Source organism: Solanum pennellii, chromosome 6 (genome assembly GCF_001406875.1).
Source record: "Solanum pennellii chromosome 6, SPENNV200".
Classification (NCBI taxonomy): Eukaryota; Viridiplantae; Streptophyta; class Magnoliopsida; order Solanales; family Solanaceae; genus Solanum; species Solanum pennellii.
This window is the reverse complement of record NC_028642.1, coordinates 50699560-50715477: the sequence shown is the minus strand read 5'-3', so window position 1 is coordinate 50715477 and position 15918 is coordinate 50699560. Positions and strand designations below refer to the sequence as shown.

General features: G+C 32.5%; 1 protein-coding gene and 1 pseudogene across 1 annotated transcript; both read right to left on the bottom strand.

Annotated features, from left to right (window-relative positions):
* Positions 1-2218: 2218 nt before the first annotated feature.
* LOC107021904 (putative late blight resistance protein homolog R1C-3) lies at positions 2219-10599 on the bottom strand. Its single transcript, XM_015222618.2, has 3 exons — positions 10526-10599; positions 7655-8948; positions 2219-3313 (listed from the first exon to the last, which is right to left on the bottom strand). The coding sequence occupies exons 2-3, from the start codon at positions 8922-8924 to the stop codon at positions 2301-2303; spliced, it is 2283 nt and encodes a 760-aa protein (XP_015078104.1). The 5' UTR covers positions 8925-8948; positions 10526-10599; the 3' UTR covers positions 2219-2300.
* A 3370-nt stretch (positions 10600-13969) lies between these two features.
* On the bottom strand, positions 13970-15726 carry LOC107022413 (annotated as a pseudogene).
* Between the last annotated feature and the right edge of the window lie 192 nt (positions 15727-15918).

Sequence of the window (15918 nt, the reverse complement as noted above, 5' to 3'; positions counted from 1 at the left end):
TTAATTTTTGTTATTTAAAAGTTTTAGAATATTATTGTTTTTAGTCTACTCTATTTCATTTTATTTTCGAATTCATTAGCTAATTTGGTGTTACACTTTCTCTTTTGATTTCTTAATTTTATGAATAACTATTTATACATATTGTAACTGTATTTAAATAATTTACGAATATTTATACTAAGTAGCGTGCAGTACAAATATATTTTCTATTCTGAAATTTAATTTTTTAAGTATGCATACATTTTGTAGTAATTACAAGGGAAAAACGTGCAACGCACGTTTTCAAAATCTAGTATTATTATAAGTGGAAAGTTCCTAACCTTAAAGTTGAATTAATATTTTGTCCTTAAAATAAAATACAATTTGATTAAATATCCAATTACTATTTAAATAGTAAATAGTTATAATTGGTTTAAAAACATTTTCCATTAAAAAATAACATCAATTCTCTACATCATCCATTAATTATGTCTATAATGGAGAGAAGATAGAAAGTTGGAAAAAATAATTTAATGTAGACCAGATTCATTGGATTATATAAATTAAATAATCATTATTCTTTGACAACTAAAACTTTACCAAGAATTACTAAATAAATGTTTGCAGTTTGAATAGGCATTACTATACAGAATAAAAATTGAATATGAATGGTCAATCCCCACTATTACATAGGCATCAGTTTCGAAACTAAAGTTGAATTTTTTAAGGTCATTATCTAATGCTATTTAAGACCAAGTTATTAAGATGGATAGTAATCACATGAGATTGGATAAAGGAAATCACGCAATTCAACATGGAGAAGAAAAGAGGGTTGAAAGCTGCAAATGAGGAAAACAAAGAAAATATTGGAAGCTGCTAATCAAGAGAAGAAAAAGAAGCAGTGAAAAAAAAAGAAGAAAAGTAGATTAAATATAATTTTTATGTTAATATGTTTGACGCCAAGAATAAGAAATTAATATTTGTTATTTATTCATCAGAATGTGGAAACTTGCTTTGCAATATATATCCTCAACATCTCAAAGTTGCTTTCTTTTTTTCATTTTCATCAACTCGGTATAATTGTAGACTTTAAATTTAGTTATCATCGTGAGTCTTTGGGACAGTAAGTATGAATTCAAATTTGTCATTCTTCTTCTGCTGCTGCTTGCATATTTTAATGTCATGTGTCTTTTAATATTTTGAACTTCCTTTAAAGTGATTTTAAAAAAATTCTTTTATGAATATTATTTGCCCTTGAATTGCAAAAGATTTGTTTAAAAGATAGAAATGTGACTGAACATTTTTGTCAACACAATACTTTGATGATTTGAGTAATAATATTCTCTTTTCTTTTTTTTTTTAGTAAAGAATGATAATATTCATCTGTAGGAAAATTCAACAATCTTTTTGAGAATTTGCAAATCATAAATATACAACTTAGAAGTTTGTATCATAGATGACTTGCTTTATGGGTTACAAAAAGCTTTTTTATTAGTCAATAATGAGTATAATATCTAGGCTTTCAATTTTATAATGTGGAAAAGTATTTATCATAGATCAAATTTTTTTATTATTATAACTTACTTTTAGTAATTAAAATATATTAATTCCTTTTATTTTTCATGAAATATTAAAAATATCAAATTTGACACAAGATTTTTATGTTATATTTTGTGGAAAAATATATCTTATGTCAAAATTACATACAAAAGAATTTAGCTTTGAACTTAACGATTATTTTACGTGTGCTCCACTATGATATATTTACTTATATAAATTAATTTTTAATGTCAATTAAAGGAAAACGTGTAATGCACATTCCCAGAACTAGTTAATAATACATCTGAAAGAAGAAACAAAACTCTTTTAGGCAATTTGTACAAATATTTCACGAGTCACCGATGACAATATTGTTGAATTATTCACAAGTTAAACTACATTTGTACTATCTTCAATCCCTCTTTTGATATTCATAGCTGAAACCACAAGTGAATTGATGCATTTGGACAGTTCAATAAGTCAGCAGTGTTAGAATATCAGCAAAGCTAGAAGGGATCTCCTCAGTAGTTTGTATATATCTGTCAATTGTGTACTACATGTATTATATCACATAAAAAGTGTGTGTCTACTTGTTCAATTTTATACAAGTTTAAGTGTTTACTTGTGCACACTAAAGTCGAAGGACGTAGTTGTCAGCTCATATCAAGTTAAAGGGTATGTTTACGTATTATGCCTAAAAAACAGATAATAATGCAACAATATAGAAGTAGAATTAAGAAGTGGAAACAGAGCAGCAATGAAGTGCTTTTAAATACATTTATTTACTTTTGTATAACAACTTGAAGACCGTCACATCCTGTGTTTTCTTCAATTTCTCTTCTGATATTCATAGCCGAAACCCCTAGAGAGTCGATGCAGTCAAACAGTTCAATACGTCTTAGTGTTGGAATATCCGCAAAGCTTGGGGGGATCTCCTTGAAATCGGAACATCCACTTATAACAAGCTTCTCAAGCACAGGAAAGGATTCCTCTGAAGCTTTCCATTCTTCTATCTGCATAAAGAATAATCCCAAGTATTTGAGTGCAGGAAACTCCACATTTGTGACATCCCAACAATATGATCTCATAGAAGTAGATCCGAAAAGTAATTTGAGACTCTCAAGCTTCTTCAATCTTGCAATGTTTAAAACCATTTCTTCCGTCAAGAAACAGCCGGCAAGTTCCAAATGCCTAAGATTTGAAGGGAACACAAAATACCTCTCCCATCCAACTGAATTAAATAATCCCATCAAAGAGAACTTCAGAGAAAGAAAATGAAGGTGAATATGAACTTCCGGTATTGGAAACAAAGGAAACTCAGGTACATCTTTAACGCTGAGGCAGAGTTCTTCAAGATTTGGAAACCTCCACCAGAACCTTGCATTCATATTATCCAACCGTATATCGCAAGTGCCAAAACTCTTCATGTTCTCTAGCATATTTGTTGAAGAACTTTCTTGGTCATTGTTTTCCCATACCATGAAAAAACATTCTATTTTCACATGCCTTAGTTTCGTCATTTCTGATACAGTAGAAGCCCTCAGGCATAACTTCTCACTTGAGTTGACCTGCAGAGTTTGGAGATTGTGTAGGTGTGATATCCACTCCAATTCAAATTGTTTGACACAAAGTGCAAGGTATCTCAACTCAGTTAGTGATTGAATTGCACTAGCCCATGAATCTGGTAATTCCACATCCATCAAATGCAATGCGCGAACAAATCTCAATTTAACAAGTAAATCTAAAGGATTTGAATATTGGTTATTCCATGTATAGAGTTTTGGAATTATTTTATCTTTTTTTTTTCTTTCTAATAACAAAACAAAACAATTTCCAGCAATATCCCTCAACAATAACATAAACTATGATATGCATACAACAATACAGAGGTTTGAGAGATTACCTGACGAATTTATGTTTTTCGTTTTGTGCCGCCGATGCGCAGGTTAGTTTTCTTCCTTCTCTTTATTTCTTTTCTAAATTAATTATCTATTAATAGTAGTAATTCTTTTTAACCTATTTTAATATTTCAGATTTGACCCATTATTATTAACAATAAACAAATTATCCACAAATTAATTAACTATTGTTAAATGACTATTCAAAATTATCAAAAATGACCTTTCGAATCCGGGTCATTACATTATCCACCACTAAAAATCATGTTCGTCCTCGAACATAAAGAAGAAGAAGGAAAAATAATCAATGTTATCAAAAATCTCAGTATGACCTATTTGTCGGTGTTCATCTTTGAGTGACTTCTCCTTAAGTCCATTCCATCAAGGTCAACTAATGATAAATAAAATTTCGAATCAAACTTTGGAATATCTACAAATTGGGAGTGTTTTTCAAGCCACGAACTACCCCATGGACTCCATCTCAACTCNAGTCTGTGTTCATCTTTGAGTGACTTCTCCTTAAGTCCATTCCATCAAGGTCAACTAATGATAAATAAAATTTCGAATCAAACTTTAGAATATCTACAAATTGGGAGTGTTTTTCAAGCCACGAACTACCCCATGGACTCCATCTCAACTCAACCTCATTTGACCTTAACACAACTATTATGATGAATCTTTTCTTCCAAAACTAAGATATCCTTTTGAATAAATAATGGATACAACTAGAAGTGAGCTTGAATCAGCGACCACACACTCATAATGCACATACCATCACATATTTTATCATGATTCCCTTTTCACAACACAATCTTTTCACGAGCCTAAGTTAAAAAAAATTAATCTTTAGCATCGGGTACCTATTGAGGAAAAATCAAACTTACCTAACCCAAAGAAGAAAATTATCCAGTAAACACCTAGCAAATGATAAACTCATGCGTATAGAATCTCTAACAACACTATCAAATAACTGTAACTATTCACGGAAGCTCTTCTGTAAGTTCTCGTAAACAAGGTTGTATCTGTAGACATATTAAGATACTTTAACTATTTCAACAACGCCAAATTTATCATAAATGAAATGACCAAGTCTGTCAAAGGTTCCTACTCTATCAAGAGGACATGAGAGGATCGGTACATCCGATCCACCACTAGGAATTCACCCATAGATGTAAAAAAAAACGTGGGCATATGCAATGAATCATACTCCAAATCATGTCCAAAACGAAGTAGGTGATCAATCTTAAGAATATACGGAATCAAGGTCGAATCACACTAGATACTTTCTCCATAATTTCCATATCAATATTTTCATTCATCTGACTACATCCCTCAATTTAATTTTTTTTTTTATTTAATTAATTTTTTTTTCCACCCAAAATCAACCAGTCTGATCTCCATTACAATTGTACACATGCTAGATTCGCAAAACCCCGCATACTTCTCACAGTACTCCATCAAAGAAAACACTTTTAATATTAACAAATATCATAACCACACCAACCATTTACCTTACTTTCACACCATCAGTAGTATCACATTCTTCTTGGCAAGCACATTGTAGTCTCCAAGACTTTGAACTATGGTTTCTTATCTTTCCATTTAAGCGTCCCATGATAGATATAAGTCGCACTTAATGTCAACTTCACCTAAACTTTCACATACCATTTTCAACCACCATCATTTACCTCATGCAATAACTCCAAGAAACCCTTGATCACTCCAATATTTATGTATACTATAATCTCATAACCTCTACTCATCATCATATGCCTATGTAACACATTATAACAATCTATTTTGTCTCATCAACAAAGTACTTTTAATCCCCCCCGATCCTCATTAACCATGTAAAATTGTAGGTCCACACTATTTAACATCCATTTGTTACCTATCACATTCTGAACAATCTACCTCGACATAACCATATATAATCTTCCACACGTCATTTATTGTAACCTAACCAAAACTTAATATTTAGAAAAGTTAATAATAAACCCATAGTCACATCTCATAGTCATATCTAAACTCAAAGGCGAAATCACTACAACCATCACCTCCGAATACAGTGTTTGTACGAGAGGTCTTATTGTTCCTTTGCCTTTCTTAAAATCCTTCCATGACGAAAATTTCAAATAACTTTAACTCTTCAATACACCATAATTTTTTTTCCTTTTTGCTAACTCATTTACTAGTCTTATATTTTTGACCAGCAATATGGGAAACCTTAGGTATAACAATCAAAAGTAACCAAATGTACTACTCAAATTTTAAGTCCTTTTATATGCTTCATACTCAATGTGATAAACCATTTCTTACCTTACCAATTCATTCCTTGACAAGATACACTATCAAAAATCTAAACTCACCACGTAAACTTGAAGTTTTGATCCCAACCATGTAATACAATTCCATTGTCTATCAATATTAGCTCACATCTGAAATTTTTATAAATTTATGTATCATAGCTTACCATATATCGCCTCTCTAGCGACCTTATAATATCCTTTTCTTAAAAATTCAATGGTACCCGTTACCAAATTCGAAACTATAAAAGAACTTATCACCACACTCGAGTCGAACTGTGTAGGATTCTTTCTCAATTCTTACCCAATATCTATATTATTATTTTTTTTTATCAATCTAATGAACGTATGACACTATTACCATAATCAAAATGAAACAGATGAAATCGCGTATCCTTGAACTAAATTCTCAACTCTCTAAAGATATATCTTTGTCCTTTATAATTATAGTAAATATCCTTTTTCTCGATTGTCTCTTTCCAATGACTAAAATACTTCCCACTAATTCTTTTCCATTTATGACTCTAGCTTCTTTCAATTCTATTCAAGCGAAATTTTCAACACATCATACAACTTTTCATACAACTACATTGTTCATCAAATAGTGAAAAACCACAACCTTAGATGCTCGCAAGTCGTTATTACCATAAAAACTCGTTTAACCCTCAATTCTTATTTTATGATTTAGTCTCAATCGCAATCCATCACAAACTCCTATTACCATCATGCTTAGTTAGCTCTTGTTATCACCACGAAGTCAACTATTTCATCAATATGAATCCTTAAACCCAGTTATACCAATCCAATCCAAAGAACTAACCCACTTTTATCCGCACTTCCTTACTAAAACTCTTAATTGTCTTCACATAAGTATACTCTTTAGGACTTCCTTTACCCATATGCTTGTCATTCAATATTGATCCAATTTCTTAGACATTACGATGAAATCACCACTCATTTAAAAATTCATAAAATACATTTCACAATCTGAACATATCAATATCATACCAAAGATCCACTACTAAAAGCTTCCTTATAAATAATGTTTAACACATCCACCCGTACCAACAAGCTAGTTGGGTTCTCAAATATGAGTTCAACACCAAATCTTATCATATGAGCATGTATACCATAGATAACTCCTTAAGTAGTTAATATTTGCACTTAACAATCAACATGTCCGTTTTCATGTACCACTAGTAACACATCGTGAAAATTCATTACATCCACCACTAGAACATATCATATCTATTGAGAAGATCATTTCCAAATAGGTCACACACTTTATCCATCAAATAGCTATAAAATATTACCAGATTAGTTTTGTATCTAACCCAAGCTATATGTATTCTTTCGTAAGCAAGGTCAATATCAAAAGTAACACACTCCATAATTCTAACCAAGTACCCATCAGTACCATTGTAATAGTCGTATCATGACTTTCTTTGGTATACACTCAATCTGTGAAACCACAGAAGGGATTCTGACCTGAATTGGTGCAACATCATTTGCTAAGCAACCCATTAATGGTATGACAACTATATCAATTGTATTACACTATTTATTATCTAGTCAATTCTTCAAACATTTAACTTCTAATTGTTGAACCACTCCATATTTTGCTTATACCAGATAAGTACTATATTTATTATTATTATTTTACAATGATAACTAACTTTACTCAACTCTTTCAAATATGATCACGCATTCGTTTCATAAGTATATCATTTCCACCTTAATACCAGATCTAACATCAAACCAATACACGACATGCCAATGATTCACAAAAGGAACTATGCACGAGTCATCACATAAATGAGAGCGAATGGAGTGAAGCGATAAGAATCAAAATGGTATCAGAGCCCCAGGTTCATAGGTCTCACGTGTGTACAAGTCGAGTCTAAATAGAGTCTCGATGATCGGTACGGAGACGTCTGTACCTATCTTCGAGAGGCTGTAGTGACTTGAGATCCAGCATTGGAATCTTATCAAGCTGGTAGTCATAATAATCTAATTGTTTAACAAGATCATCATGAATATAAATGCATAACCGTGATTCCCTGGAATGCAAATGTTGATATGGATTGAATGGCACTTTGACCTGCATATGCTTGTTTTCTGTGAGTTTTCTCAAGCAGAACTCACGCACTACATCATGAAGTGAGCAGTATTGTACATCACGATAATATCTCATTCCGGAGACCATTATCAGGCTTCTGTTAAGCAAATCACTCATGCAAACTCGACATGCTTCCTCCATGTTCTTTGTTCCGGTATTCAATACAAACTCCTCAGCCATCCACAACTTGACCAGATCGTCCACTGGGATCTTATGGTCTTCTGGAAACAATGCCATGTAAAGAAGGCAAGGCTTTAAGTGGTCTTCTAAATGGTCATAACTTGATTGTATCACCTTCATACTCTGCTCTCCTAAAGCAAAAGAACTTAAGCCATTTGCGACCTCGAGCCACAAGGATGCCTCCCTTTCTGTTTTTGTTATAATTCCAGCAATCAAGACAACCACAAGAGGCAATCCCTTACAGTGTAGGGCAACTTGTAGCCCTGCTTCCAGTAGATCCGGGGGACAACTCTCTCCTCGAAATACCTTCTTCTCCAATAATTCCCAACTCTCTTCGGACGTTAGAAAGCTAAGAGAATATGGATCGCTGTGGTGCTGAAGATGCTTAGCCACTTGTTCAATTCGTGTTGTGACCATTACTCTGCTTCCACATTCACCTTGAGGGAAACATATTCCCCTATCTTCCCATGCCGCGACATCCCAAATGTCATCTAATACGATGAGGTATCTCTTGCCTATTAGATTCTTGCGCAACATGTCAGCTACATCATCGTCCTCTTTGATAATGATCTTATTATTTGTAGCTTGTTTAAAAATCTCAACCAATAACGTCCTCCTATTATATGCTTGAGACACAGCACACCATGCTTTGACATCAAAGTAACTTAAAATATAGGGATTGTTGTATAACTTTCTTGCCAAAGTTGTTTTACCGAGACCGGGCATCCCATAGATGGTGATAACATCCCGATCCTTTGTTCCTCGCATCAATTTCATCATTATAATTTCTGCGTCTTTCTCAAAGCCCACAACTACATCATCATAAATTGATGTAATACTAGGCTTGTTTGAAGGCTCTTCAGACGAAAGAGTTCCTTTTCCACAAGTTCCAACAACCTCCATGGCTTGAGTTAATTGCTTTGTCACCTTTAATAAAAGAAATGAAAACAACATTATTTCAGAATTTAGAGGAGAAGGAAAAAAGCATAAGACATAAATGTGTCTTTTAACTTGACTTTATTTTATGTTTATGTCCTTCAACTTTGTATATTCACGAGTAGACACTTAAACTTGTATAAAATTGAACAAGTAAATACATGTTACATGGCACAATACACGTAGGATACCACGTAAGACATGTGTGTCGATTTGTTAATTTTATACAAGTTTAAGTGTCTATTTGTGCACATCCAAGATTGAAAGACATAAATGTGATTTGAAACCAAATTAAAAGGGCATATTTATGTATTATGCCTAGAAAAAAACCAAACCAAAACATTATCAAAGTGATGTAACATATAAAGTTTTATGTGTTACAAATATATCCGCTACAATACACTTTTACCTCGGGTACTTTCTTTCAGTTATTGGAGATATTAACTAGGTCCCCTCGAGTCAAAATTGGTTACTTTTTTTTTATGAAGAAACGTGAATTTTATTGATGAATATTTGAGGCATAATTATGTTGATCTCTAGATTCTTCTCTTATAAGATATGTATCCATGATTTGAGGGTTGCTTGTGGTGTATTTCTCGACTTAGGATAATTTGGATTTGATCTACATAATTTGAGGGCCGCTAGTAGCGTATTTTTCAAACCAGTATGATTTGAATTTGATCTGCATAATTCAAGGGCCGTTAGTGGCGTATTTCTCAAATTAAAATGATTTGAATTTGACCTATTTATGAATATTTCATGACTTTGTGGAATATTTGAGATATTAATCTTTAAAAATACCCCAGAGTTTATAGATATTCGAGATCTCGATCTCTTTACGAACATCATTACTCAATAATATTTTATTACCAAAAATGGTCATTTTTATTTCCGGCAAAATGCATTTGATTTTACAAACAAACACACTGTTGGGTTTGGACCAAAGATTGGATAAAGAGAAAAAATTAGTGACCTGTCGACGATTAAATTATATATGAAATTGCTGAATACAATAGCTAGTTCATCAAGTTTTGTTTAAATCCCTTTCCCTTATAGTGGCAGATCGGATCCCAGACTTAAATATGCGAGTTTAATTTCACCTTAATATTCTTTCTTACTATTGAGAAAGAAAAATGGAATAATTCATCATTGATAAAGCTTTGAAGCTCAAAATTTAAAATTTAACCTACCATAAATGTGTTAATCATTTCGAGTGAATAATATATGAAAATATTGAGAGGAACTCATATCTAAAATTTAAAACTGTTGAATAGAAATTTTGAGTTGGTTGAGATTGAAAAAGAAACAGATCAATGAAGAAGATGAAATGTGGTAATGTATAAATATTATTTATAGTTATGATTTGTAATTTCTAATTTAGTTTAGCAACTCTAAAATTTAACTTCTGAATGGAACAAAATCCCTAGTAAATAAGTAGAGAGGCAAATAAAATAAAAAGAAGTTGAAAGTAACCAAGAAAAAACTGATTAAAGAATATAAGTGAATAATGAAGTGAAGAAAGTAGAGTAAAATGTATGGAAAAAAATAAAACAATTTATAAATCTGACCTTGCTTGGGTTATTGAGAAGATTGCTCAATTTGATGCTTTTGTGTTGAGAGAAATGGAAAAAACTGAGAAAGAATAGAGATGGTGGACTTCAATGATATAAATATAATTGTTGATTAAACAAATAAATACATAAAAACTCCCAATCAATAGCTGTATGTATTGTACCCCACATTTCCAATCGGAAAAGATAAGTTTGTTTATGCTCCTTCCTTTTCATATCATTTAACTTAAGTTAGATCTGATATTTGACTTGATATAGTATGTTAATCGTATCAAAATGTTTTTTAATCTTATGATTTTAACTTTTAAGCATGTGATATGAAAAGTTGAAATTATAGTGTTGTAAAAAAAAATGTTATTCTTTCATAGTAATTGAAGAGAAAATATACAAGTTCAAACCAATGAACGAAACAACCTATTCAATCAAGATTATTATCAGTACAAGGTACATCATGTTAAATATTGCTATCAGATGAATTTTACAAATAATATTTGAACAATTTTAATTACGTAATTTTTTTAATATATCAAGTATTCAACTTGATAAAAGTTCTTCTTTATATGTCACAACACATAAATTAAGTGTCTCTTATTGGTTCAAAATATTTCAGGTTCTAAAATTTTTGCCTTATTTCTAAGAAATTGTAGCCTTCACTTGTAACATCTCATAACTAGAAAGAAAAAGAAAATACTTATTTTTGGAAAGAATAAGAAAATCTGGAAATTTTAAGTAAGTTAAAAAGTGAATTTTTGGTCAAATTCAAACGACCATAACTCCTAGCTCAAGATGAGTTAGGTGTAGTTCCAGATATGATTGGAAAGCTATTAGAATAATCTTTCCAATGCCGCCAAGTCGCACAATTTCAATATCATATGAGTGACATATGCCTTTCGGAAGATGGGTTCTTGGATTTAGGAAAGTCCAATCCGGATTCGGAAAGGGCAAAATTGTCTTTTCTTTACCTAATTAAATTAATTTGTTTTTAGGAATCAATTGGTTTAAAACTAGACCTTTGTCAGTTTAGAAAAATAGAATTCACGCTAGGGAGAAGAGAGAAAAGAGGAGAGAAATCAAAAATCGTCAACAACGCTCAAGCTTTGCGCGTGAAATTCGTCGAGGTGATTTCTAAAAAGGTATGTGAGATCACATAGTGTTGTGTTAGTTCACCCACACGCCAATCTTGTTTAAATCCAGCAAATCTAAGTTATTTGAATGTTAAGAAAGTGAGTTCTTGAAGAACATTGTTGAAAATTCGTTCAATTCTTGATGGTTGTGTTGTAGAAGTCTCTTGTTGATTTGATTCGTGAATCTGGGTGTACTTTCGAGTTAAATCCATTGGCTATTGATAGTACTAATGATCCCAAGTGTTTGGGGAAAGAACCATGGAAGTTTAGAGGGTTTAGAAATGAAAAACAAAGGAGAAAAGTCGAGAACACCTGGGGATAGGGGTTGGGTATTGCGCCAGCCAGAGCACCCCAGCCTGCTCTCTGTATGATGAGGGTTGGCGCCCCATGCCTCTCAAAGCGCCACAGATGCCATTTCTCTCCATTTTTCCCCCACCTTTTCGTACAAGTTCCTAAGTGATGTACCTATGTTTCCTTGTTGATTCTAACAATCTACGGTACATCTAAATATCATGAAATCATCCATAAATATGAGAGCATGAACCTTGAATCCATAATTCAATTCAAGGAAAGTTAAGATCAAAGTCAAAAAAGTTAAGATCGAAGTTTAGAAAGTTCTTAAAGTCTTTTCAAGAAGTCTTTTCCGAATGCTTTTAACTTTGTTTTAAGACTTAAAGATCAAGGTAAGTAAGAGAAAATAATTAATGAGAAGAAGTTTATTTCAAGTTTCACTAGTCTTTCACAAACGTTTTAACTTCGTTTAATACTTAAAGTTGAGTTCAGTTCATAGTAAAGTGAAGTCTTTTCTTCAAAGCAATATATGGGGACTAAGTATTCCAAAGAAGTTCAAAAGAAATGTTTTCACATCATATATTATTATAAGTGGGAAACCCGTTAGCTTAAAGTTGAATTACCAATTTGTCCTTGAACATTATTATATGAAAAAAAAAGCATAATATTTTAATTATCTGAAAAACAAATTCACATTTCAATTACAATAATTAGGATAATTGAAAAGACCCTGTGTGAAACTTACATTTAAATCAGCATGAATAGAGTAAGTGAAAAGTCAATTGAAAGTAATAAAACTTTTTGAAGTAATAGAATAATTAAGCATCCAAGTGAATAATGATTTTTTTTCAGGTTCTTTTTGAAGTAATAGCATTGTTAAGCATCCAAGTAAAAAACTATATTTCATTTTTAAGTACTTGAAACATTTCATCTTCATACACATTTCAAAAGGCATGGAAGATAGGAACACCATTTAAGTTAAGAAACTGAAGACTCCTTTATCCCCTGCCCTTCAATTTACTTTTGTTTGTGTTTGATAAGTTGTCTCTTAAGGACATGAAAACTTGTAGTTGATCTATAATAGGTTGAGCCTCATATTTTTTTATATGTTTAAAACGCCATTAATTTGTTTGTAGTATAAAAATAAATTTTTTTTGCTAGAGATTTTGGGATTTTACTTGACATTGAAGATCAACTTGTTCTTTTTTGAAACAGGAAGGTTTCAAACTTCTAACACTATTTCTTTATTATTTTCTTCTAAAACTGTTTTCCCCCCTTTTATTATAGAACATGCATCTTTTTAGATTAATTCATGATCCAATTTGCAGTGTCTCTGGAATTCAAGGTAAATAGATTGATCCGAGGATTTATATAATGCAGTTTCAATCGGGATATTTACTGGTATTTTTTCTCTTTTCTCTATTAATCTTTATAGAACATGCATCTTTTTAGATTAATTCATGATCCAATTTGCAGTGTCTCTGGAATTCAAGGTAAATAGATTGATCCGAGGATTTATATAATGCAGTTTCAATCGGGATATTTACTGGTATTTTTTCTCTTTTCTCTATTAATCTTTATAGAACATGCATCTTTTTAGATTAATTCATGATCCAATTTGCAGTGTCTCTGGAATTCAAGGTAAATAGATTGATCCGAGGATTTATATAATGCAGTTTCAATCGGGATATTTACTGGTATTTTTTCTCTTTTCTCTATTAATCTTTATTTGTTCATTTCCCTCTTTTTACTTTATTTTTTCTTAGCTTGTTTTTCATTTTTGGAAAGGTGACATTTCAACAATAAATCGTTCGATCGTATTTGTGTGTGTGATTGGTTGCTGTCATTTTGAGTTCGCTGTTTTTATTGAAGTTTGAGGTACCATTACTTCATTAATGGTGAATCCGTTTTATCATGGGAGGAATTATTCTGCAACCTCGGGTACTTGAGGAGATTAAATTTCTTAAGGACACACAATGGGTTCTGTGGACTTGGATAGTTCTTTGTGTTTTTCTTTCATCTTTTATTATTTTTCTGGTTTGCTATCTGAATACAGAAGATAACAAGTATAAACTTCCGGTATGGGAAACAAAGGAAAATCAGGTACATATCTAATTTTGAGGCTGAGTTCTTCAATATTCGGAAACCTCCACAAAAACCTTGGATTATGTTATCCAAGCGTATATTGGTAGTGCGAAAAGTCTTCATGTTCTCAACATACTTGTTGAAGTTTCGTCACAACTTCCTTCATCAATGACATCCCATACCACCGAAAAACTATGTAGATTCACATGCCTTAGCTTTGTCATTTCTCATAAAGTAGAAGCCCTTAGCCATATCCTCTCCCTTGAGATGGTGTAGGGGTGTGATATCCACTCCAATTCAAATTGTTTGACATAGAGTGTTAGGTACCTCAACTGCGTTGGTGATTGCATTGCAGTAGCCATGAATTTAGCAATTCCACATCCATAACGCCCGAACAGATCTTAATTTAACAACTAAATCTAAAGGATTCCAATATCGGTTATTCCATGTATTGAGTTTTGGATGAGCAATGAACTCCAGAGAATTTGCTTCCTTGAAATCCAGCATTGGAATCTTATCCAGCTGGTATTCAGAATAATCTAATTGTTTAACAAGATCATCATGAATATAAATGCATAACCGTGAATCTGTGGAATGCATATACTTGTCTTCTGTGAGTTTTCTCAAGCAGAACTCACGCACTACATCATGAAGTGAGCAGTACACTACATCACGATTAGCTCTGATTCCAGAGACCATTACTAGGCTTTTGTTAAGCAAATCACTCAAGCAAATTCGATATGCTTCCTCCATGTTCTCTGTTTCGACATTCAATACAAACTCCTCAGCCATCCACAACTTGAGCAGATCGTCCACTGGGATCTTATGGTCTTCTGGAAACAATGCCATGTAAAGAAGGCAGGGCTTTAAGTGGTTTTCTAAATGGTCATAACCTGATTGTATTACCTTCATACTCTGCTCTCCTAAAGCAAGAGAACTTAAGTCATTTGCAACCTCGAGCCACAAGGACGCCTCCCTATCCATTTTTGCAATCATTCCAGCAATCAGAACAACCACAAGAGGTAATCCCTTACAGTGTAGGGCAACTTGCAACCCTGCTTCCAGTAGATCCGGGGGACAACTCTCTCCTCGAAATACCGTCTTCTCCAATAATTCATAACTCTTTTTGGATGAGAGAAAGCTAAGAGAATAAGGATGACTGTGGTGCTGAAGATGCTTAGCCACTTGTTCAATTTTTGTTGTGACCATTACTCTGCTTCCACATTCACCTTGAGGGAAACATATTCCCAAATCTTCCCATGCTTCGACATCCCAAATGTCATCTAATACAATGAGGTATCTCTTGCCTATTAGAACCTTGCGCAATATGTCAGCTATATCATCGTCCTCTTTGATTTTGATCTTATCATTTGTAGCTTGTTTGAAAATCTCAACCAATAACTTCCTCCTATTATATGCTTGTGATACAGCACACCATGCTTTAACGTCAAAGTAATTAGCAATATAGGGATTGTTGTACACCTTCCTTGCCAAAGTAGTTTTACCGAGTCCAGGCATTCCATAGATGGAGATAACATCTCGCTCCTTTGTTCCTCATATCAATTTCTTCATTATAATTTGTGCATCTTTCTCAAAGCCCACAACTTCATCATCATCATAAATTGATGTAATAGTACGTTTGGTGGAAGGTTCTCCAGCAGAAAGAGTTCCTTTTCCACAAGTCTCAACAACTTCCATTCCTTGAATCAATTGTTATGTCACCCTAATTTCATAAAAGAAAGGGAAACCAAGTTATTTCATAACTTAATTAGATATAATCTTAGATCAGAAAAGGATCATGTTTACCCTTCATCATGAATGAATATTTTTCTTTATCATCTAGTTACCCTTTATTAGTTAAACCTTTCGTATTCCCACATATAAATACTA